Source organism: Phycodurus eques, chromosome 6 (genome assembly GCF_024500275.1).
Source record: "Phycodurus eques isolate BA_2022a chromosome 6, UOR_Pequ_1.1, whole genome shotgun sequence".
In the NCBI taxonomy this organism is placed as follows: domain Eukaryota; kingdom Metazoa; phylum Chordata; class Actinopteri; order Syngnathiformes; family Syngnathidae; genus Phycodurus; species Phycodurus eques.
Window position 1 is genome coordinate 6,562,908 of NC_084530.1, and position 26,001 is coordinate 6,588,908.

A 26,001-nucleotide genomic window follows, 5' to 3' on the forward strand; every position below is an offset into this window, starting at 1 on the left:
AACATCCATCCATCCATTTTCTGAGCCGCTTCTCCTCACTAGGGTCGCGGGCGTGCTGGAGCCTATCCCAGCTGTCATCGGGCAGGAGGCGGGGTACACCCTGAACTGGTTGCCAGCCAATCGCAGGGCACATACAAACAAACAACCATTCGCACTCACATTCACACCTACGGGCAATTTAGAGTCTCCAATTCATGCATGTTTTTGGGATGTGCGAGGAAAATCTGTGTGTTTGTATTTCAGCATATCTATTACAGCAGTGGTCCCCAACCACCGGTCCGCGGACCGGTACCGGACCGTGAGGAATTTGTTACCGGGCCGCAGAGAAAGAATGACCAATTTATATAATTTCTGTTGTATTGCAATTCGCGTGTCAGTGTGTTTTATTTTGAAAATTGACCGGATCTTCGCCGCCGCAACAGCTGCGCGTCTCAATTGACACGTCGCAACTGCACAGAACGCTTCCATTTCCGCTCCCAGCCGGCTCGAACACTTCTGTTTCCGGTCCGAGCGGTCTGGCTAACGGCGGCAGAGCTCAGAGAACGAAATCATTTCATAAACTAATTCAGCTCATTACGTTAACTGAAAATATTTGTTCTTTTGAATGAAACGTGTGCGAATGAACCAGCACTATATCAGGAGTCCTACTTAAAATACGGGTTTGTCACAACAGTTAACTCTCACGCACCAAGCCCGCTCTGATACAGATACAGTCTTAGGTTTGTGCTCGACACAGAAAGCCACCACGGCAGGTCCGTGAGAAAAATGCCGACTCGTAACTGGTCCCCGGTGCAAATAAGGTTGGGGAACACTGTATTACAGGAACATGGTCAATGATATGAAAACACTTTTTTAATGAAAACGATCCCTCACTGGTTTCGTGTTTGACCAAACGTTAACATTTGCCCTTAACCTCCTGCCATGTGCATTACTATGATTGAACTCAAGTCAGTAAAAATAAACCATGCATAAATTCATTCTGGCACGCTGGCCGACTGGTTAGCACAGCCTCGCCTGTGTGGAGCTTAAATGTTCTCCCCGTACTTGCATGGGTTTTCTCCGGGTAGTCCGGTTTCCTCCCACAACCCAAAAAATATGCATGGTATGTTAATTGAAGACTCTACATTGCCCGTCGGTGTGAATGTGAGTGTGAATGGTTGTTTGTTTATATGTGCCCTGCGATTGGCTGGCGACCAGTTCCGGGTGTACCCCGCCTCTCGCCCAGAGTTAGCTGGGCTCGGCTCCAGCACGCCCGCGACCCTAGTGAGGATAAGCGGTATGTAAAATGAATGAATGAATGAATGAATGAATGAATAAATTGATTCATGGATAGCATCATGTAGAACCTTTACCTTCTCTTTTGCAAGTTTAAATGTATTTTTATAACAATACAAGAACCCAGACACGACTCTTACAAGCCATTTTGTGGCCTTTCTTTGTGGACACATACAACATATAGGACATATGGTGCAAACCCCAGTTCATTCTGGTAATTTTTCTGTTGTGCAGTGGTTTGAGGTTACAGTGTATTGTTAGGGTGAATTCATTTGAGTGATCACATAAACAAACAACCCCCCCCAAAAAAAATCTGCATCTATGATTACAAGCCCATTATTAAAATCATTTATTGAAACAGTTTGACTGTATGAGCCCAACAAAACAATGTAGATGATGATGACTAATTGGCCCATCCATTTCAGAGATAATGTCGATGGGTTGCTGGGAAAGGATTGTGGTAGAGATATGTATACAAGTGTGGCTGTCAGTGGCGTTGGAAGAGATGGTTCTGTGTACACAAGGGACCCCAACCTTCAGCAGATTGAGGTTGCTTTCAGTGGACAAAGGGCTGACATGAGTTTGTTTGTTCACCATGTTTGTCTTTTATTACATACACAATCTTTTTATAAATCAGTGCGTAGCAAGCAGCAGTCTTCTGATTGTAACTTTCAGTCAATGTGCAATACATCATCCATTTATTTTCTATAGGACTTGTCCATATTAGGGTCGTGGGTGAGCTGGAGCCCATCTCAGCTGAGATTAGAACCCCGAATGTCAGAACTGTGAGGCAGAGGTGCTAACCAGTAGGTCTCTCTGCAATGCTAAATTAACAAATAACCTTACAGTGGAGGGTCATTGATGGTGTAGTGGTACACTCGCTTGACTTTAGGGTGGGCAGCGTGGGTTCAGTTCCCACTCAGTGACGGTGTGAATGTGAGTGTGAATGGATGTCCGTGTCGATATGTGCCCTGCGACTGACTGCCGACCAGTTCAGGGTGTAGTCCGGCGTTCACCCGAAGTCAGCTGGGATAGGCTCCAGCGCCCCGCGACCCTAACAAGGATTAGCTGTGTTGAGAATGGATGGATGGATTTACAGTGGTTAACGGAACAGGTATAACAATGTAATTACTTTTCTAACAACAGTATTTGTTTGACAGGAGGAAGATGGTTGTTTAAAACTTCCCAAAGTACGATGATTATGAGGATTTGTGATGCGCATTTTCCCTCTGCATGCACCATCAGTGTTCCAGAACAGAGACATTCTGCAGATCCATCTTCAACATTTTGAGACATTGGTGGTGGCTTGACACACAAAACAAACAAACAGAAACGTACCTAAAGACATACTGGAACAATGAAATAAACAATGAAACATTTGTACCATTAAAGAAAGAACAAAGGTTTGCACAGCAATACATCCGGGGTGATATTTATATACACTGCAATATTGAAAAAGCAGAGACTAATTTTCAGCATTGAGTTCACGGAGAGTTCACAGAGAGTTCACCCAGCTAAATACTCATTGCTCCCTCTTACTCGTATGTGTGCATGAATAGTGACTCACAGTGAGATTTAATGGCCGTCTGAATTGCTTCGAGCGATTTCCAAAGCAAGGTGATCCCCTTGTGACAGAAGCAGCAGACAGTGATTTACCTATGTTACAACACAGAGCAGTCACGCTGTCAGTGTCAAACATCCGTTTTTAAACTAAATCAAGATTAGAGCTCTACACTTGCCAGTATTTCACAGCAAGTAAACCGAGACACCTAAAAAAAGAAATACAAATAAAATAATCACGAAGGGGAGATAATCCCTAGATGACCAAACGTCCTGGTACAGTATATTGTATATGTGCATATAATAATAATAATAATTATAATAATAATGGTGGTACGGTAAACAATTGGTTAGTACATCTGCCTCACAGTTCTGAGGACCTGGGTTCAAATCCTGCCTCGCCTGTGTGGAGTTTGCATTTTCTCCCCGTGCCTGCGTGGTTTTTCTCCGGGTACTCCGGTTTCCTCCCACATCCCAAAAACATCCATGGTAGGTGAATTGAAGACTCTAAATTGCCCGTATGTGTGAATGTGAGTGCAAATGGTTGTTTGTTTCCATGTGCCCTGCGATTGACTGGTGACCAGTTCAGGGTGTACACCGTCTCTCGCCCAGTCAGCTGCTCCAGCACGCCCGTGACCCTCGTGAGGATAAGTGGTGCGGAAATTACACATTTTGTACCCCACCTCTCGGCCGAAGATAGCTGGGATAGGCTCCAGCACGCCCGCAATCCTAATGAGGATAGGCGGTACGGAAAATTTGTGAATTAATAAATAATAATAATAATAATATATAGCACTTTTCAAGGCACTCAAAGATGCAATTGCACACACCTATTCATTCACTCCACAGTCCCACCCAAGTGGTGGTAAGCTGCTTGTGTAGCCAGCCACAGCTGACATGGGACAGTCTGACGGAAGCGTTGCTGCCTTTTTGGGCTTACAGCCCCTCTGATGACCAACAAACATCCAACCGCATTGATAGGCCTTGTGGGTTAAGATCCATTTTTACCAAACCAGGCTTGCTTAAACGTCAGGCAACAAGCTAGTAGCTACATTAGTTATGACTTCAGTTACTCCCTTTTCCCGGAAGGATGGGCAGATACACGTCATATTCTCACAACTTTTGCACACGTAATGAAGTAAAGATGGTGCCCCCCTGTAGGCAAGAAGATGCAATGTTTTAAACATATTTTTTTTCGAATACAAACTTTGTGAATTTAAATAAACAGCATCAGATGAAGAAGTTATGCACACGGCAGTTTTGTCATCTAGGGTTTAGTTCGCCTACAATCCTGCTAAACATCACTTAATGTGGCTACCGGCTGTCTTTCGCTCAGCTGTCACATTGTCTATGACATGCATGGCACTGAAATACTTGGTAGTACTGGATAACAGGACTGCGACACCAAAGGAGTTTTATTGCTTTGGATGTGAGTCTGCTTACTTTGTGGTAACCTCCATGGTATATTGTTCTTCTTCTCTTGTCACATTCTTCTTCTCTTAACACCCTTTATTGAGCATGGTCCTTCCTTTGAGAAAAGGGGTCCAAAACGTAAAACACACTCAAATAGGCACTCCTTTGATGTTGGTTTTAATGAGGTCCAGTGAGGTGTGCTGACATCTCCCATGACGCCAGTCACAGATGATAACTGTTCAATATCCGGAATGTGTGCAGCTTTAAGGTGTTCGACTGTATACAGTAACCTTTCAAGCTTGCTTTGCTCTTTGTGTCTATCTTCTGACTTCAGAGATAACCATACACATAATCTTTGACTTTGTTGTTGAGATTTGTTATGCTGTGCATTGACCTAGAAATCCACCCAAAAGCCACCAAGCTCAATTTTTAACTTGGCTGTCCAAGGGAGCATTGTCCCTATTTTTGAAAGCATGACTACTGTGGCCCGTTGCCTCAGCCTGAGCAGAAGCATTCATGCAGTGTCATGTATCAATTACCCTCTCTTGTTGAAATGATGAAGAGCAGAATTGAGGTCGTGATGTAAAAGGCTGAAATTCTTGAAAATGTTGACTTGTGCGTCTCAATAATTAGGGTAGTAGAATGGAGGCAAATGAATGCGGAGTTCAAGGAAGGATATGTCTTACGTTTCATGTTTAGCACACTAAACCCTTCATCTTGAAGAATATCCATCTTTTAACTGAATCCACATATGTTTTCATCAAAGTGAAAGATAACGCCCTCATGCATTTGTAATTGACATGAATCAACTTAAATTATCAAAAACAAATTGTCGCGGGCCAACTTCGGGCGAGAGGCAGGAACCAAAACTGTTCGCCAGCCAATCGCAAGGTACATATAAACAAACAACTATTCGCAATCACAATTCACAATTTTAGAGTCTTCAGTCAACCTACCATGCATGTTTTTGGGATGTGGGAGGAAACCAGAGTACTCGGAGAGAAAACCCACGCAGGCACGGGGAGAACATGCAAACTCCACACAGGCGAGGTCGGATTTGAACCTAGGTCCTCAGAACTGTGAGGCAGATGTGCCACCATGTGTGTGTGCGTGTGTGTATGGATACATATCCATCCATAGATGTGTTTGTGAGTGTGTGTGTGTGTGTAATGGTGTGAAAAAGTGTTTGCCCCTTTCCTGATTTCTTATTTTTTTACATTTCTCACACTTAAATGTTTCCCATCATCAAACTAATTTGAACATTAGTGAAAGGCAACAAAAGTAAACATTTTAAAATGTTTTTTTATTATTCCCTTTTTTATTAAGGGATTTTATTTTAAAATGTTTTTTTATTAAGGGAGAAAAAAAAATCAAAACTTACATGACAAGTGCCCCCCCCCTTTTTTTTTTTAAATATAAGTGTATAAGTGTAAATATAAGTGTATCATATCTAAGTTAAATTTTTCTAGCCATACCCAGGCTTGATACAGCCACCTCCTGTTCTCCATCAAGAAATCACTTAAATAGGACCTGCCTGACAAAGTGAAGTAGATCAGATCCTCAAAAACTAGACATCATGCCGAGATACAAAGAAATTCAGGAACAAATGAGGAATAAAGTAATTGAGATCTATCAGTGTCGAAAAGGTGACATCGCATTTCAGAAAAAGAACATCATAGCAACAGTAAAATATGGTGGTGGTTATGTGATGGTCTGGGGCTGTTGTCCTGCTTCAGGACCTGGAAGACTCACTGTGATAAATGGAACCATTAATTCTGCTGTCTACCAAAAAATCCTGAAGGATAATGTCCGGCCATCTGTTTGTGAGCGCAAGCTGAAACGAACTGAGGATAAGCGGTCTGGAAAATTGAAAAATAAATATTGAAAAAATATATATATATATATATATATATATATATTCTACATTTAATTTAGAATGATACAATCCGAAACGATTCAGTGGGTGGAAATCAATTCAGTAACTTTTTTGCCAGTGTGTCACTGTGAGATGTGCAGGTGAAATTTCTTAGATTCTTGATCTTGCAAGTGAATTGGGTAAAAACAAATTATGATCATTAAATATAAAATATTCCCTGATGTACTTTACATTTATGTGGCTTATTGTTTCCCGTACTGTATGTGTTTTGTAATAGACTATGAGTCTGCTTAATACATGTTGTTGAATTGATTTTATGGCTCTGCAATAAAACAATGGGAAAACAGCAACTTATTGTTTTATTACTTCAGCTATGATTTTACTTGTTTGGACACTTTTTTTCTTAGAAAAGAGATGTTTAATCGGTGTTAGAATTATGAGGGGGTCTTTGGAACTGTAAGAAGGCCCTACCTGGACACAAAGTTTGAGAATCCCTGTTCTAAAAAGTTAAATACTAATGGCTACAAACGAAGCACAGTGAGGTTTTCAAAAGGAATTTTTTTTAGGAATCGTGTTAATAATACATAGAGAGCTAAATAAATGAACAAACCTGCTCTTTGCAGCACAAACGTGAGCCTGAAATATTCTCACTGGCTTCCTTCTCAGTTGCCAGCCTCCAGACGTCTTAAACGTCAAAGTGCTTAAAAAAACAATGCGCAGACCCATACTGTGGTGTCTCGTTGAGAGACAACTCCAAGAAACAGTATGGAAAGGAGTGACAAAATGTGGGGCATAGAAAAGGAAACAAAAAAGAGAAAAGACAAAGAAAAGAGTAGGCTTGACAAAAGGAATTGTTTGTTTTTCTTGGAAATAAAACACATATACACCTCCATATGAAGCTTGCCGTGCTTAAATCCAGTATGTTATCCACTAGTATCGCGACAATAGATTGATTACCTTTTAAATCAATTTAAATTGCTAGATTTACATCCAGAAGGCTAACTTGCCGAGCACAGCTCGAGACAGTATGCTTCCTGTTTGAACACCGCCACCGACTGACCAGCGTGTAATGACACGCTACATTCACAGCGAGGACGAACAGATAGCGGCAAAATCAATTAATGGTGGCCAAAATTCAATTGTGGTGGCCCGCCACAAATAAATGTATGTGTGGGTAACCCTGATATATACTCAACTCAAAACACTATTTCAAATAATCATTCTCCATTGAAATCAAATGAAATAACATTAATCGTGTAGTTGAGGCCACATTAAATGAGCAACTTAGTGCAGACCTAACATGCCAACACAGTACAGTAAGTTCCTAAATGTAAACAAGCACACCATTCTCAGTACACTTCTCGAAAGACTCTTAGCTGATAGATAGATAGATGGATGCCGATTGTGGTCCATGAAGGCAACTGCGTGTGTGTGTGTTTATCTGTGCGTGTGGATGCCTTCGTGGGGGCGTGTACGTAAATTTTAAAGTGAGTGCCGTAGACTTTACGCCGATCTGATCGGTGTGATCGGTATCGCCCGACAATTAGCATTTTATGCTGATCGGCTTTCATGTCATCCGCCGATCTGATTAATGACGTCATCGATCGGCTCCGCACCGTCGCATTTATTTTTAGCCTTGTCACGTGTCTTGTGTACAGTACTATAACTGTCTGACGGCCAATAAAGTTTTTTCAATCTTGTTGGTGAAAAAACACGTCGTCGGCGTGGGACTATTTTGCGGTGTCTCAGACAACTGAAGTACGTCGTGGGGAACGTCATCTAAATGCTTCAATACAACAAATTTGATCGTGCACCTGAAGTATGTACACAAGGAGGAGCATGCCGTGTTCAAGCAACGCAGCGTCGGGAGGGGGACCCAAACTCTGGACAACACCCGTCCATATAGCCGGGACAGTGAGAAAGTTAGAGTAAGCATGTCATTAACAGTATTTGTTAAAGTAATTTCATAACAGTAAGTTAGCACCCATTATTTCTGTCATGTTATAATGTTGATTTGACCTAAATTTATGTCAGTGGCCAATCCTTGAATACCCCCCAGAGGTCCTTGATGTTTTAACTTTTGCCTAAAATGCTAGAGAATCATTTTGAAGATACAGTACTCTATATACAGTACACAAGTATATACAATAAATGAACAAGTCATGTAAATAGACACATTGCTCAATCTTGTGATCGGATCGGTGATCGGGTACCGTTTTTTTAAACTTGGTGATCGGCCCCAAAAATCCTTATCGTGTAAAACCTAGAGTGCCGGTTTGATATTGGGGGCATACACACACACACACACACACACACACACACACAACCTCTCCCACCATTGTAATTTTGATGCAAAGAGCGAGAAAAGGTTTCAAGATTACGCAACTGTTTAACTAGCAAAACTGTGGGTGATTGACGGGGTGGAGAAGCACTTACTTATGTGACGTGTTAAACCAGCTCACAGTCCGGACTACAGAAGTTGAAACTTGACAAGTAGAAAAGGAAACCTGATTTGCCTTTCCCGTGCCAAACCATAACTTGGCTAACTGATCTGCTGAACAGTATTGCTTGGTAGAAAGTTGCTCAATTAAAAATTATGACTCTCTTCTAACTCGTAATTGAGTTAGAAATCTGACGAAAACGTTCAACTTGAGGCTCATACTGGACTTTTACAGCTGTATGATTTTAGCTGATTTGAATCTATTCTAAAATAAGTACACATTCCAAAGCAAGGCCAGATCAAAAATGGTGCACTACACTATGCTAAAAACGTGCAAATTTGTCAATGCGTATTACGTACTATGACATGTTTGAATAAAACATGAAGCGTAAACCCCAACAATGTGTCACTTATCTTCATACTACGTTGACAAATGTTCCTCTCAATGGGAAAAGACACCCCTCAAGTAGAAGCCGGTTAGCACCATGGTAGAGGATTGTTATCTGGACATCCAAGCATGCGAGTGTGGTTTTGGACTGGACCGCACCCTCAAACCAGGTTGTTTTAATAGGGGCTGTAAAAATTGGGTGAAAGTATGCTGTAATTCTTCATCCTTGTGGTATTTGGACAAAAGCATGTTGCAAACATGTTACTCATACATCTGGAAAGTGTTTTCTATTATCTCCTTTAACGCCGCTTCTTAGCGCTTGCACATCATTTGGAATAGGTTTCATAAAATAGCCAAAGAAAAAGCACAGTACGCCTGGAGTTAATAATACAGCCTGAGTCATTAGTTGACATACTTTATTTACACAAAGTCACAATGTTCAGATAACAAGATCCTTGTACATAGACCATGGATTTTTTTTTTTCCGTGTGGCTGTAGGTAATCCTGTGTGTGGCCTGAAGAGGCGAGAAAAACAGTTGTTATCACATCATGAAGCCACTAGGATTCAAAACTGCAGCCTTGATTAAAAAGCAGACGGCTTTCTCTGGCAACAGACAATGGAAGGTAAATCCTCTGACAAGAGAACAAAATCCACAGCCTCTAAGCTGTCCTTGTGCTAGTGGGTGACGTATTTCCTCAAAGCGCGCGGCCCCTCCGAATCATAAACAACCCATTTCAGCTGCAGAAGACGCAACATTGTTGGAGTAAATTGTTAGAAAAAAATAAACATGGTTTGTGGTCATACGGATACGATGAGACAAATTTCTTCAATATGAGGAACACTTTGATAAACATAGTGTGAAGGATTCTTCACCCAGCTTCTCACAGCGAATTGTGAATTTCACAATCGTTTCATCATCTAATGATGAAAAAGAGAGCTCCACTGCCTGAAAAATAGTACTTGTGGGTCTGTCGTATGACTTTTGTCTTGTAACAGAACAGAATAGAATTGAACTTTAAATTAATTAAATTAATACCTCTCTGGCATTGTCATTTAAAACTGAAGACAGAATATTTGCTACAATTATTGTATTGGATAGCATTATTTTGTGCAAATTGTCATGATCTTGTGGCTGGTTGTGTATGTATTTTTTTTTTTTAAACATAAATATACATACTGTACATGTGCAAAGTGCATTTAAGAGCACATCATTAAGGAACTGATGAGTAATCATGATAGAGTAATCATTATAAAATAATCAAAATTGAACAAAATTAATAAGGCCACTTACTGTACATCTCCACTAACCAAAAACTGAGCAGCTGACTTTAGACGAGTGGTGGGGTACACCCTGAGCTCGTCACCACCCAATCACAGGGCACCTATTGACCAAAAAAACCCATTCACTCTCACATTCACTCCTATGGGCAATTTAGTCTTCAATTAACATACCATGCATGTTATTGGAATGTGGAAGGAAACCGGAGTACCTGCAAAAAAAATATGCAAGCACGAGGAGAAAAGAAAAAAAAAAAAAAATATATATATATATATATATATATATATATATATATTAAAAAAAAAATATATATATATATATATATATATATATATATATATAATTTTTTTTTTTTTTTTTTTTTTTTTTTTACTTTTCCATGACCCAACAAGACTAGGGTGCCCAGTTAAGAATCACATATTTGTAGCTCAGTGGTGACAATATATGTAAAACAGTGAATATTAAATATATTAAGACATTATACTGGCATTTTGTGTGGCTGTCCCCAGTAGCCATATGCCGCACCAATTGTAGCCATACTATTATACATCACAGCGTGTCTAGACCTACTAAATTGAATGGGCTATGGAAAATTGTAACTGCAGCAGCCATCTCAACTCAACTTTATTGATAAAGCACTTTAAACACATCCATCCATTTTCTGAGCCGCTTATCCCCACAAGGGTCGTGGGAGCGTTGGAGCCTATCCCAGCTATCATCGGGCAGGAGGCGGGGTACACCCTGAACTGGTTGCCAGCCAATCGCAGGGCACATAGAAACAAACAACCATTCGCACTCACATTCACACCTAGGGGCAATTTAGAGTCTTCAATCAACCTACCATGCATGTTTTTGGGATGTGGGAGGAAACTGGAGTGCCCGGAGAAACCCCACGCAGGCACGGGGAGAAAATGCAAACTCCACACAGGGAGGGCCGGGGATTGAACCTCGGTCCTCAGAATTTTGAGGCAGATGCTCTAACCAGTCGATCGAGTGCCGCCACTTTCAATACAACCACAGCTAAAAACAAAAGAAAAAAGTGCTTTACACAGATAAGAATCAACAATTAAAACAAAACAAAAAAAACAATAAAAACACTAAAACAGATGCAGAGTCTTAAGTCGGTTTGAAAAATGTCTTTCAATAGGCAAGGAGCCACTAGGTACAGTATATTTGGTTGTGTCAACACAAATAACTGATTGAGCAGACTAGTGGCAGCATTTGTCAGTCTGCGATCATATCAGTGTTTATTTTTGATTTAGTGTGATGGTTAAATAATTCAAATGTGGACTGATTCATGTCTTGGGTTGCATATGTGTGTTTCAGTATCAGTTTGATAAATGGCATCCACTCGTTTCAAGGGCGTAATCTGCATATTGTTTCCAGAAAATAAGGCGCCGCGCTTTGACCATTGTTGAACTGCATTTTTAAGTCGTAAGATGTAGATTACAATAATACTTGACTATACTCACCACATAAACGAGTTCCGAGCCCTCAGCCCAGCTCATAATGTAGCCAATATCAATGATTGTTTTTTTGTTTGCCCCCCTTGTTGCTATTTACAGCAAATATCCTTTTTTTGTGGGTGGCCTGACAAAGGCTTCATAAAAGGATGCTGTGTGTGTGACATAATAATGCCACTGGTTCTACTCGCAGTATCAGGCTTTGAGGAATGTGTACCCTACATCATTACAGCAATGGAATCCAGGAATCAAGCATGGTACCATTTTTGCACACAGTGTCTGTCTCTGCCGTGCTCACGGTATACAGTATCGCTCGTGTCATCCTGTTGCAACTTGCGTGTTTCTGTTTGATCATATAGTGGTGGCTGCCTGATTTGAGGACAATTTCCCCAAATAATCCCCTATTAGAGCTACTTCCACTCATTGCCCACCAATGTGAGCTGCTTGACTCATCATTATCCAAGTTATTATCCATTAACCAGAAGCATGTATTTCTCCCAAGCTCGTGTGATCCTTGACAACCATCATCTTTACATTGAGTGCTCGGGTATACACATTTTCTTGTTCCGCAGTCTAGTGAACTAAGGAAACACGGAGTGGTGATATACATACGCCTGTTTTTTTTCTTTTTTTTCTTTGATGCCAGCATTACATCTTTTTTTGGACGCGACATGGGGGAGAAATGTAATGGAACCACAGTGTGTCTGAAAAGCTTGTTTTCCTGTCAGTCGGTTCAGGTTTGTGGAGCTGCTCTGGCTTAAAATTGTGCACAATTGTGCACAGTTTGGTTAAGAGCCCAAACAGTGACCTGCTTTTGACAGTTAAGAGCAGTGAGTGCAAAGAAACCATCAAGCAAGTTGGGATCGGGGGTGAAGTAGGTGTTTGTATCATAAGTCAGGATTTATTTCTTAGGCTACATATTTTACATTATTTCTACATTTCTTTTCCGGACACAATGGAACTTCCAGAGTTGAATACTTTCAGAATTCCAAGTGAATGATTGGAATTCATGAAAATGTGGTATGGAATGCACACAAGACAGGTAACTACGTGTAATCTTAAAGAAACACACCCAATTTTGACAAAATCGGAGCCTCGCCTCAAGGAAGTCAGGACCGAGCTAGCTTGGTCTGTCTCTACAAATTAGTCAACAACTCAAAGGAACTTTATTTCCAGATAGCACTTTAACAACAGCTGTAACAAAAGTGCTTTACATGAGATTGAACATAAAACATAATTCAATAATTTGACATACAAATACATGAATAAATGATTATGTTCTAAATAAATACACAGTACAACAAAAAGGGCCGATATTCTCCCCTGGAGAATGACACAGCTACAACACTGTAAATAGTTAAAAGGATGCAAAATGAACACTAAACAATAATAAATGGTGGAAATGTACAAATAAAGGAGAAAGATAGTAAGTGGAGCAGGCTTTTCCTCTGAAAGATCCTCCCAAATTAGCCACGTGGTCGGTCATTCACAAAACTCTTTCCTGGCTGCTCAATACAGTATGGTTAATGAAACAATATGTTTCCAATAATAATAAGTAGAATATTAACATTAATATTGTCATTACAGATTTGTGAGTTTAACATATCAGTTGTCTTATTATTTATAGTGGTTTACTGATAGTTTTATGACAGTTAAAAACGTTAAAATGTTGCTTGTCTGTACAACATGATGGTGACCGTTTTGACTTTGGAACAGATTACTTCAAATGTACTCCATTTTAAAATTAGAGCAATTTGAAAGTGGCCCTGGAACAGACTGTTGAGGACTTTGTAGGTTCCACTGTGTATTTTTCTTCTGTCTTCACAATTAAATTGCATTGGTAATGCACAAAACATTTTGAGGTGGGTAATTTCAGCAGTGCACATTCTCAGTCACATGTCGTGGCTGTATGTTTCATGAATGCCACAAATAATTAATTGTACACAAAATATGCCTCATTTGCTTGATCTTGACTGTGCTATGTTAAGTTCAGAGTCAGAAAAATCAGTGAACAACATTATTTGAGGATACTTGGAGTGCAGAGAACGTAAATCAACAGATAAAAATAGATTAGATATTAAGGTTTCGGACCCTTTGCCGCCAACACTTCACTTCTAATACTAGCTTGTGCCCCTGCCTGTCCTCAAAGAAATCCCTCAGTTCATGTCCCTTGTTTGTTCTGATCCGCTGTTCACTGAAATTGGAATGACGCAATAGAAGGAAGAGAATTGTGATGAAATAGGTTTCAGTCTCTTAGCATTAAGAACAGATCCTGAAATTGGATTGACGGATTCCTTGTTTTATGCTTCTTCTATGCCATCCATCCATCCATCCATCCATCCATCCATTATCTGAGCCGCTTCTCCCCACAAGGGTCGCGGGAGCGCTGGAGCCTATCCCAGCTATCATCGGGCAGGAGCCGGGGTACACCCTGAACTGGTTGCCAGCCAATCGCAGGGCACATAGAAACAAACAACCATTTACACTCACATTCACACCTACGGGCAATTTAGAGTCTTCAATTAACCGACCATGCATGTTTTTGGGATGTGGGAGGAAACTGGAGTGCCCGGAGAAAACGCACGCAGGCACGGGGAGAACATGCAAACTCCACACAGGCGGGGATGGGGATTGAACCCCATTCCTCAGAACTGTGAGGCAGACGCTCTAACCAGTCGTCCACCGTGCTGCTTCTTCTATGCCATTATACTTGAAACTTAACACTTCCTTAAAATTAAATAGAATGCAAATCACCCCATGTGAGTGCGAATGGTTGTTTGTTTGTATGTGCCCTGCGATTGGCTGGCAACCAGTTCAGGGTGTACCCCGCCTCCTGCCCGATGACAGCTGGGATAGGCTCCAGTATGCCCGCGACCCTAGTGGGGAGAAGCGGCTCAGAAAATGGATGGATGGATAGATGGATAGATGCAACTCATCCCACCCGCAAAGCCAGGTCCGTGATCCTAGACAAAGTGTGTGTGATAAAAGGCCTTTCTCTCCATCTGCAGTGTAACAAAAGTACATCAATGATACTCAGACCCTCTTCTCACCCCATTGACTCCTTTTCTCTTTCCCACAGTTCTGCTCTCACAAATATCATACCACTCTCATTTTCTCACCCTCTCCACCCTATTCCCAACCTCTCTCTCTCCCTCCACCCCTCATGTCTCCTCTCCCCAGCTCCTCTTTCTTCAGTCCCTCCCTCGCAAACTACTTGCTATTCAGTTCAGGGAGACTGAAGGCAGCGACGCGCTCGCTGGCCATGCTGCTGCTGCTGCAGGACAAGGATTTTTTCATCCCCTGCATTTGCACTGATAAACAGGCATTTCCTCCGTTCCTCCTTTTTCTTTTAAACATATAGTTAAAAAAAAACCCTTGACTCAGTTCCCAGCACAATTTAACCCTTTCCTTTCTATGTATTTGGTTAATGTATTTGTGGAACTCCCAAGCCAGTATCATATGTTCATCGATACCCTATCACAATTTTCTGTCGGTGCGGCATGTCTGGGTGGGGCAGCCTCTTAATCACTCACTTAGCACACACTCACACCACTCACTGTATATATTTTCTCACTAATCACATCTGGGCACATGTACATATCAAAAGGTTCGTGTGGGACTGGTATGGGGTCTGGAAGGTGTGGGTGTGGACCGGGTTTCAGTACGTCTGTGCTGTTTCCCGGTCCGTGCGCCCTGCCCCTCCGTCCTGCCTGCCCCCCCTGGATTTTAAATGCATCACATACACCCATCTCTGGGGGACGGTGGGTCGTGGGTGGGGGGTGGGGGGGGGGGGGGGGGGTTTGGCTGTTAGGCAGCAGTGCCTGGCAGCCCTAACCCCCCTCGGATCACTGGCCTCTCCAGATTTTAATGCACCACACCACTCGGGGGGGAGGTGGGTTCTCACTTAGCTGCATGGCGCTGCTCCTGAGGCCGGGCCCCCCGGGCTGGATGACTGCTTGGCATTGGGGCTCCCCTCTCATGATCCGCAGCTCCTCCCTTGGTTCCCCCCCTTATCGTTCCCTTGTCGGGTGCTCCTATCTGCCCTCCTTTCCAACAAAAAAGGGACACTCTCCCGCCTTCGGGCTGGGCGGGGACTGGCTGCATCGCAGGCCCTGCAGGTTGGGGGGGGGCGTCCTACTCTCTTGGGGGTGGAGGGGGTGGGGTGGCGGGACGTGTGGCGCGGTGGGGGGTGGTTGGCTAGGGGGCTGGCATTGGGTCCCTGCAGCCCCCACCGGGTGGCCAGTTGTCGGGGAGCCGCGGTGGGTCCGGTGGACCGCTCTGGGTCCCTTGGTGTGGGACGTATCCCCTCCACCGGGCTGCTCTTGGGTGGACCCCTGGGCCCGATCCCGCCCCTCAATTGATTGGGTGGCGTACTCAGCCTCCGCGATGCGGGCACAGCAATTACCAGACACTTCTGTCAGGCTTTATGCATGTGAAACGGTGTCAATTCACTTGCATGTGTCCGCAGGTACACACTCCTGGGACTCTTTCACTGGGTGTGGGGCCACTCACTTATTGTGACAAATAACTCATGAATATGCAAATTGCTTGTGTTTCCCCTCACTCATACTCTCGTTCTATAGATTTTATAATTTACATAGTCAATCACACCGCACTTCGGTTGTATAGCCGGGTTCACGACCCTTGTCCTGGATGCTTCTTCTCCTGTCCTTGTCCTGCTCTATCTTGTCCTGTCCTTCCCTCACAGGGTGTAGCACTACAGCCCCATGCAACACTCATTTTTAATGTTTCATTGTTGTAGATAATGTAATGACTTACTTCTCTCATCCTGTTTACAATTAATGCTTTGTCTTTTGTCTTCGATTCTCTCTCCCCTCTAGAAACTTTGTTCTGTACGACTCTGATTCTCAATAAACTTCAATTATAATACTGAGACGGCGGAAGCTTAAAAACTCCACTGTGACAGTAAAACTGTTCCAGCGTAAAAGGGATACATATCTTCCATTCTGCTTGACCTAACAGCCGAACAGGACAAAAAAAAAAAAAGAAGAAAGAAATTCCATACTGTTATGATAAGGAGGATGATAATTGGCAGACACACTGGAAAAAAAAATACTACCTACATTAAGATGAAGACTGCTAAGGAAACACAACGAAATACTTTAATATAGGCAATGTTTCGACATGCCATCATCATGAATGAATGAATGAATGATTGCTTTTCTTTGAATGTGAGAATATAATTAATTCAGTGTGTGTGTGTGCATGTGTGTGTAATAAGAATCTACACATATATTATTCATCTTATATATGCATTATATTATATTAGAATCAGCATAATGAATTGATTTAATGCAGATTATTTCACTTGAAGCATACCATTACCATTTAAAGTAAAACAAAAAAAAGAAAAAAAAAAGAAAACTCAAACCTTTTGTTCTGTTCAGGAATATATGTAAATAACTATAATTTAATTTGACATGCTAATCTAAAAAAACAATTTCTATGTGTTAAGGTCTGTTTAGACAGTGTATCAGGCCTTCTGAACAGTTCAGTCCATGCTTTTAGACAAGTTACGGCGCTCATATTTCAGCCTAGGTTTACCGTTCCCCGAACTACATACATACTTACATACATGAGCATGATGAAACGCCCCATGCTTCTTCACATCCATATCCTGTTTGACCGTAGATGCTAATAGTCAAGGACAGGCCCACAGTCTAAACACGAGGCTGGGTAATGAGAGAAGTAAGCAAACAGGCATCAGCCACATACCAGAGGGCACTGTGGAGCTATCTCAAGCACATGCCATTCCTGACTACACATTAAGTCGAAGTGACAGCAGTATTCCAGGCCCAAGCAGCACTGTTATAGATACTTTGGGCAATCATGTGAGAGGGAGGAGAGAAAAGAATTGTACTATAAACAACACATGGAGCTAAGTTTGCTGAATCTGCTGAGCTCCTCTGCAGTGTGTAGAGAATGTTGTTAGTGGACTAAAAAAAAAAAAAAAACTCATACAATATAAAGAATCATTTAATTACTACTAGTCTACTGTACATTAATTGTTGTGTTCAATCATTCAAATCATTTTTATACAGTAAAGCACTGTTCTTTATTTCTGTGTTAATTATCTGTATGTGGTATAGTTCTTCAAGCATATTAATTCCAGATAATTTTGGGCTGAACACAAATTTTGGTCGTTGACGATTCCCCTATTTTTCAACATGTCAAATGCAAATAACAACAACAAGCGCTCAAGTATGTATTCCTTTGGAGTATCCTGTAATCAAACTAGCTGATCCATTGCTGTGCCTCTTTAGTGTCCACTTAATGAGAACAAGTCAAAACAGACCCATCCATGGCTCTACAGTCGAGGGAGCTCAGCGTATCTTAATGAGCATCTAGCTCCCTATTATCTGTTGGTAACCTGAGCAACATGTTAGCACTGTTATCAAACTCCACCCCAGGCTCGCACAAACACTTTCTCACCCCCTCGTTATCAGCTTGGCTTCCTTTTAAAGTGTTCCACAGTCAGTGTAACCACATTGGACAGTAATTGTACCTCTCACTCCTGCCTAATTGAATTGACAAGGAGCCGGAATTGATATCATTTAACACATTGATCTTAGGAGACAATGGGACAAAATAGCCCTTCTCGTCCCCCACCTGTCTACTGCGTTCCCCCTGATTTAACTGCCCATTTTTTTGATTTGCCATGTTATTGCCTATGAGCCACCAGACTCATCCTTCCCGTCCTCTGTTTTTATCGTTCCTCTCCCGTTGTCACTTTTTATTGCAATAATTTGTAAGCAAAGAATTGTGGACACCATTATTGAGTGAATGCATACAAATATTGATTGACTGTATTTTGGTTTGTTTTTATTTTTTCTATCAGTGTTCTTTTCTGGGCATTCTTCTTATTCTTGCTATCCAATGAAAAGCATGTGTTGTACATTTTTTTTTGTTATGTGAGAACCAACAAAAATGACATTCTTCTTGTTGGATTAGATGCATTTTGGATACAAAAGCTATTCATTGAGCACAAGATACGCATCTTAGGTTTAAATTGTGCAATGGTGTCAATGTGTATGTCAGTCATTGTTTATCTATATGTGCCCTGCGATTGGCTGAAGACTAGTCTAGGGTTTTCGCCACCTCTTGCTCAAAAGTCAGTTGGTTAGGCTCCAGCTTACCCATGACCCTAATGAGGACAAGTTGTGGATGGATGGATTGAACGATGGAGGGAGATAGGAGGAATGCTTTCAACGAATAGCAATGCCAGAAAGCCCAGAACAGTTTTTCCAAGCGAATTCAAATTTACTACACTGTAATTTTAGTGATCTAAGTTTGTTTATTCTTTAATTGAGTCAGTTGTTATATTAGTTGGTTGTGTGAGCACCAGCATTCAAATATTAACACAGATGCCATTGTGGGTTTAAAAAAATAAAAATAAAAATTTCCACATTGTTTGGACAAATTAACAGTACACTTAAGAAAAATGCCATCATGAAAAGTCACTTGAAATTTGGTTGAAATTCATCATGCCAGTGTATTGGCTTTTTTATATGCAGCCAGCAATAATTACTTGCACAAGAAAGCTAGCATTTAGGCTTCACTAATTCACATTCACTAATGCTGCTGTGCCTTGAACTATAATGTTGTTTTCAATACTGCAAAATACTTAAACTCAGTACACCATGTGCGGGACGACCTGACTCATCTGCTAAATTGTTACTGGTTTATTGGACTTTTTCTGCTCGTAAATACGTTATAATCCAATATGTGACGGTGAACCCACTCACAACAAATGTTCTGGAACAGGGTTTTAAGTCCTTGATTAATTTATTTATTTAGCTTTTATGTTTCAGCTTGGACAGTTGCATAATCAGCATTATGCAATTTTATATAACTTATTAAAGAGAAATTATTGACATCGAGAATTATCCTGCCTGCAGATACACTGTGGTCATTTGATTCACCGGTTTACCACTCAATTGCACATCTTATAATAGCAAAGCCCAGCAAAGTAAATATGCCCAGGTCCTTCAACCATTCCACCAGCGTGCGTATCTCTATCCACTGTCTTGAGTGGGCAAAGGTCATTTGCTAATGTGTTAGGGCTCTATTTTCATGACCAGCGCAAATCCAGCGCTGCGTAAATCTGTGAGGAGGGGGGCTAGACCTGGTTTTGGTAATTTTGTGCACCGGCGTAACCCGAGCACATTTAAATTGGGAAGGGTTAAGTTTAGACGTGGTCTGAGCAGGCGCAAGTTTAAACCGACTTTCAGTCAGCAACATTTTCACATGCACCAGGCGGCTGTTAAAGGACACGCCCTCGTTGCGTCGGTACACCCACCTCGGGGCAGACGGGTCTGCCAAATCAACAAACTCGCCAGCGAGCCTTGTGCTTGGACGGAATTTAAGATACGGCACCATTTGCGCTTTGGCACACATTGCACAGGCTATGAAAATAGAGCCCTTAAACTGTTTCTCCATTTCCATCCACACTCTCTTATTTCTAGGAAGTGGCCTGAATGATTTTCATGGGAGAGTACATACTGTGAGGTGGTGAGATAAAGGATTAGGCCAGCTCGGGGCTATATGCAGAGAAACATCATTTGGACATGTGTTAACTCGCAAGTAAATAACAATCATTAACATTCCCTTACATGGCAGTCCAAAACATTTCAATCAGGGTTCTCCGTATGGGAGACAATTGAATCAACTGCCAACTGTGGTGTCAAGTTTTTAATACCAGTGTACCCGAGAGCACAATTGCTTACAGGAGACACCTGAGTGGCAGTGGAGGAATGCCAACGCAGATCAAAAAATGTAGACATATAATGTGGTGACTCCGTTTGTCCGTTCCACTTTATTTGTCACGCACATATGCGTGTTAGCCAAAACTGGTTTACATATCCTTTTGCCTAAGCCAGGCTGAGTATTAGTGTGACGCATTGACTAACCTATGATTCACCATTTTGATCCATCTTGTTTCTAACATTTGTGACAGGGAATTTCATGCGTGGTGTTTTTAATTGGTTGTTTCATACGTTTTTGCAGCATATGATTGCTCCGCCTTCCCCTCCCCACAATTGTGTGTTGTAATGATCATAAAGATGTACAATGAGACTTCGGGCAATTATAAGAAATTCACCTGCTGACACCTTAACATCAGCAGGATCCTAACATAACAAGAGGCAGGTAATACATGTCCCTTTGGGCAGGCAGTACTTTGATGTTTTAATCTCCTTTTACTTAGATGAAATTGTTCACAGTTTTAAGAAACACTCATGTAAACCGTGGTTGTGAGACATTTAATAAAAGTAATTGTTTAGCAGTGAATGCATTAAAGCTTTTAAAAAAAAAAAATGAGGAGATATGTATCTGTCATTTACAGACTGGCCCTTTTTTGGTTTTCCCAGTTCAATTAAGGTTGGTGATTATGCATTAAATGGTGTGACTATGCAACACACTCAGAAATGTTCCTGTTAAGCTCCTTTTTATTTATTTATTTATTTATTTTGGGTGCTGAGCATCTTTAATCTCCTTCGTCCCACTGGTGCCTAAAGGACGCATTAGTCTTTTAAGGCAGCAGCAAAATGACTAATTTTGTCATGTCCTCAGCTTTGGCATACAAGAGCTCAACTATGCATTCACATGACTGCTTGTATGGGTATGAAGCACAAAAGGACACCCACTGAATACCCAATTGATTCCCTTTTCAGTCTCAATCAAATTGCCCTAATATGTAATATAATGAATCCTATCTAAGATAGGATCCGGTGGTTTTGTCGCTAAGCCTGCAATTGGTTGTTACAAAATGGGATGACTTAGTCTAGTATGATGTAGGAGCCAAATTACTATTTATTTGCTGCAGTTATGCATGATGCTTCTGGAGCTAATTCATCATTGGATGAAGCTAAGAGGTATGCACACCCCTGCAAAGGCTTATGAGCTCCTGCTGGCCTTCATGCTATGCGGGGCAAAGCTGTAGGATGGTTGCCTAGCAACAACACAACTAATTTTGTATGCTGGTATTGCTTTGTCGGAAGATCAGTGTGTTTTTATCTGTTGATCATCTTGGTGTACCCTTTGAAACGCATAACAGAAATATTTTACCTCCTCAATGTTGAACTAAAAAAATCATGAGTTTGATGTGAATCCCTTACGAGGAGCAAGGTTCTCACAAACTGTACTGCATGTTTAGATGGATTTAAAGTTAAATACTGTGCAGTACTGTTGTTTCGTTTTTCAATTACAGAACAAGTGCTACCATACAGAGAAACTGGAAAGATTAAAAATCGGTTCCAGAGTCAAATAGTCACCACACCCTCGAACCCCCCTCCTCTTTTTTAAAACCATTTGAATTTTACAGACATCTTTAAAGTAACTTTTGTACATTCCTAACTGTTTTAAGAATGCTTGCGTACTGTGATAAATGTAACACAGAAAATATGCCTGTATATGTATTACGTTGTATAATAATTAGTCATTTAAAAACAATAATACCACATACCGTCTGGGTAAATAAACTGTCGATGAAGTGTCGTCTAAGAGCGGTCTCGGCTCATGTTTATTTTTTTGTCTGTTTATTTTCATTTCATTATGCTGGATAACTGTAGTTCCACTGCTGCCTAAAACCATACCCCAAGAGTCAGAAAAACATTTTACTGTTTGGGTGCACTCAAATATTTAAGTTAATGTTAAAGTGCTATAAAACTGGCTAAAAAAAATCTCCTGTAAATTTGACACACCACAAAAAAGAGTTATGTTAACAAGCCGGACAATGAATGAATTCATTTAAAAAGAAATATCACAAAGTAAGTGAAATCAGGCTTCAAAATTGAGACATTCTTTGAGCTTCCAGACGCTGTGGGCATGTTGCTGGGTGCTCTGAAAATGCCACTTTCAGCTGTAAATCAAATATTTCTTCTATCACGGCTCCTATCTATCTGCGGGGAGAAGAGCGATTCACGTTGCTTTCGCTTTCGCTTTCACTGGCCACACGGGCCACAGAGAGTCTTTCCTTCCGTTGAAATTCAGTAGGCCGTTAATCGACAAAAGGACTTGTCAGCTGCGATTTGTCTTGAGGAGAAGCAGAGGGAGGGGAATTCCCTGGTGCACGCCTTCGGTGGCAACAGCCAGATGATTCCCCCCCCCCCCCTCCTCTTACTCGGCTGCGACGCGAGTGGCTGAAAGCCCTTCACCGTTGCGCGGGACCTTTGGCGTGTACACTAACTGCTGTCGGGCTGGTTTGGGACAGCGGGGTGGTGGATCCTGTGCGGTTCGCTGCTGCCTTGCAACACAACGTGCGTGCGGCCAGACGGCAGAGATATGTTAGTCCAAATAACGGCAAACACTTTGCACTTCAGGGAAGATCTAATTTGTTCAAGTTGTGGGCGTACTTTGATGGCTATACCGGTAGACCTGGGTTCATGTTCATCAAGTGGCAATTCTGACGGATGGCCACCGCATGGAATGATGGTGCTTGGTGTTTATATAGTGGGGGACGGAAAGTATACCTCTAAACCTCTTGACGTAGCCCCGCCCACAAAATCAGGAACGTTTAGAAGGGAAAGAGTTTTATGTCATATCTCAACAATTCAGTACTATATTGTTCTCAGTCTTTGCACATGTTTTCAGCACTTATCTTAAAACATATTTAATGTATTTAGAAACAAAACAAGGATTTATGTTTTGGGGCACTAATAGAATCCTCTTCTATTTCTATAGACTATATTCTTAGTATCATTAATCTGGAGGCCACAGTCATTTACAGCTTGCCCTATGTCCTGATGTTTTCAGAACACATGTGTTGGATGATGAAGAGAAATCACCTCAGTTTGAATCATGTTTATTTAACAAAGTAGTAGAGTCGTATGCACAAGTGGTTGCACACTCCCTCTTTAAGCCGCTAGCGACAATTGGCAATGCGAGGAAGTGATCCTTGGGGGAACTGGCAACAGCTAAATTGATTTCTGCCTGATAGGTACAGTTGCTAGGTAACATTGAAAACTGACTCATGCGTCATGGAGAACTGACAGTCAGTCTGTCAGTGTTTTTTGATGAAGTGCATTTTCAAAATGCACTGCACTGAATACATCACATATGTTCTGTTTAAATGGTTCAAACAATAGAACTGCGTTAATGTTGTTCTTTTCTTCTTTCTCACAGACTGGCAGAAAAGAGAAAGGGGATCCACTAAACTCAGCTATTGACAAGATGACCAAGAAGACCAGAGACTTACGTCGGCAGGTTAGTGTTATTGACTTGTTCTTTAATTGTTGTTTATTTATTTTAAAACAAAAACACTAAATTAAGGTTGATCAAAGGCCAACATTATACAATATCCCATTCAGTTATTGTGAAAATGTTCATATAAAATTGCATAAACACATATTTTTGATTGGTTGTTATGGAAGTTGGAAACACTGACTGTGTTAAATAGATTAATCGCCCAGCCCTCTACCATCATAAAACCTTCATTAACTTTACAGACAATGTTTCAAGTAATATTTTAACGTAACAAAGTAAAAATAAATTAACCACTGCTATGGGAAAAGTATACATAAATAAAACATGCAATCTTTCCTTTAATGTGACATCGTTTTCAACACTCGTTTGTGTCAAACTGCACATCAGGACAATCCCTTTTCCACAGGTGTTTATACATTATTTATACCAAGACAAAGAAAGTTAAAAAAAGAAAAGAAAGCCCAACAGTTCTATTAATAAGAAACACAAAATGTGCAATTTTTTTCCACCAGTTATTATTTCTGTGTGAGCATGGTGACCTATCCCTGCCTGCCCTCTCTGAATGAATAAAAAAAAAAAATTCTACTTTTGTTTGTTTTTGTTTTTCAAGCTAGAACCTCTTCTCAACAAGATATAACAAGAATAAAGTAATACTGCAAAAATGATTGTCTAGCATTAGCTTGTACATTATAGTAGCATTTAAAAGTTTTAATTTGAATGTAACTAACGAATAACATGGAAATTTGTAATTAGATGACAGTATTGTGCGTTGCATGTATGCATAGTTTTAATTATCTGCCTGAGATTGCAAAGAAAAAGTGTTGTACATGTTCAAAAGGTTGATATACTTCGGATTTAAAAAACCCCAATAAATGTTTTTGATCATGAATCATAGTGAAAAGGACACAAGGAAAGGATGACAGGATGAGTCATTATTTCCGACATTGAACACCTCCACAGTACGTACTGTATAATGGAGGACAGGAAACTCACCGCACACTTTTTCTTTGTAGAAATTCTATTCAAAAATGTTTCTTTAAGAGAAGGTTGGATCGAATTTGAATTGAACATTGTTTTTTTCCGGCCTTCACACACGTTTATAGTTTGCTCCTGAATGAAATTTTGGTGTCATGCTACATTCTCTCTACTTGCACAGAATTGTTGCGACCTTGTCCTCTACAACTTTTGAAGACCAGGGAATTATTCCAGATGGGAAACTATAACTCCCTTCCTCCCAGGGGGGCATTTGATGAAGCCGCCTGACTAGCTGGCAGGCGGTACTCATTTTAAAGAGGATGTTCTATTGACTCCAGAGTTGCCTTGACAGAATGGGTGCAAAGCACGCATATAGGCATTACAAAGAGCTCTGATAGTGTAATACAAAACATCAGGTGTCATATTGCCACATTGAAATGCAGGGCCTTCCATTGGGGAGGAGCACAGCTGCTGTGTGGGCATTTCAAATGTTTCTGCCGCTTTAGTTAAAAGGTGGGATCAATTAATGAGTAGACAAGCACAAATGACAGTCTGCGTTTGGGAAATGAAAGCAGGTTGGAGCAAACACGCCTTATGACACCACTAGCAATGTGTGGCATTGTTTCATCTGGCCTTCTGCGGCGAATACAAAAGAATACTAAGCATTTTGTTCGCCACTGTACAGTCTGCACATGTCAACCTTGTACTCCATACTGCCAAATGCATGCCCTCACAGTAAAATTCAGCTTAGTACCTTCCAAAGATGGCAGCATGGTGGAATACTCACAAATAGACCACGGTGTGACTGGACTTTCACCCAAAGTCAGCTTGGATAGGTTCCTGGTCACCTGCCACCCTAATTATAACTACAAACAGTGAATGGATTGGTGGACATACAAAACGTTTGTATGTGAGGCTACAGGGAGAAGAGATAGCAAGGGTGGAGGACTTTAGATACTTGGGGTCATCCGTCCAGAGCAATGGTGAGTGTGGTCAGGAAGTGAAGAAACGGGTCCAAGCAGGTTGGAACTGGTTGAGGAAGGTGTCAGCTGTGTTATGTGACAGAAGAGTCTCTGCTAGGATGAAGGGTGAAGTTTATAAAACAGTGG

General features: G+C 41.2%; 1 protein-coding gene across 2 annotated transcripts in view; it reads left to right on the forward strand.

The window, feature by feature from the left end:
- Positions 1-26,001, forward strand: part of ctnna2 (catenin (cadherin-associated protein), alpha 2) — a 338,765-nt gene that overhangs the window by 186,393 nt on the left and 126,371 nt on the right. For both annotated transcript variants that reach the window (XM_061679158.1, XM_061679159.1), the window contains one exon: positions 23,837-23,917. In XM_061679158.1, the coding sequence (XP_061535142.1) occupies positions 23,837-23,917 (81 nt within the window). The remainder of the gene's footprint in view (positions 1-23,836; positions 23,918-26,001) is intronic.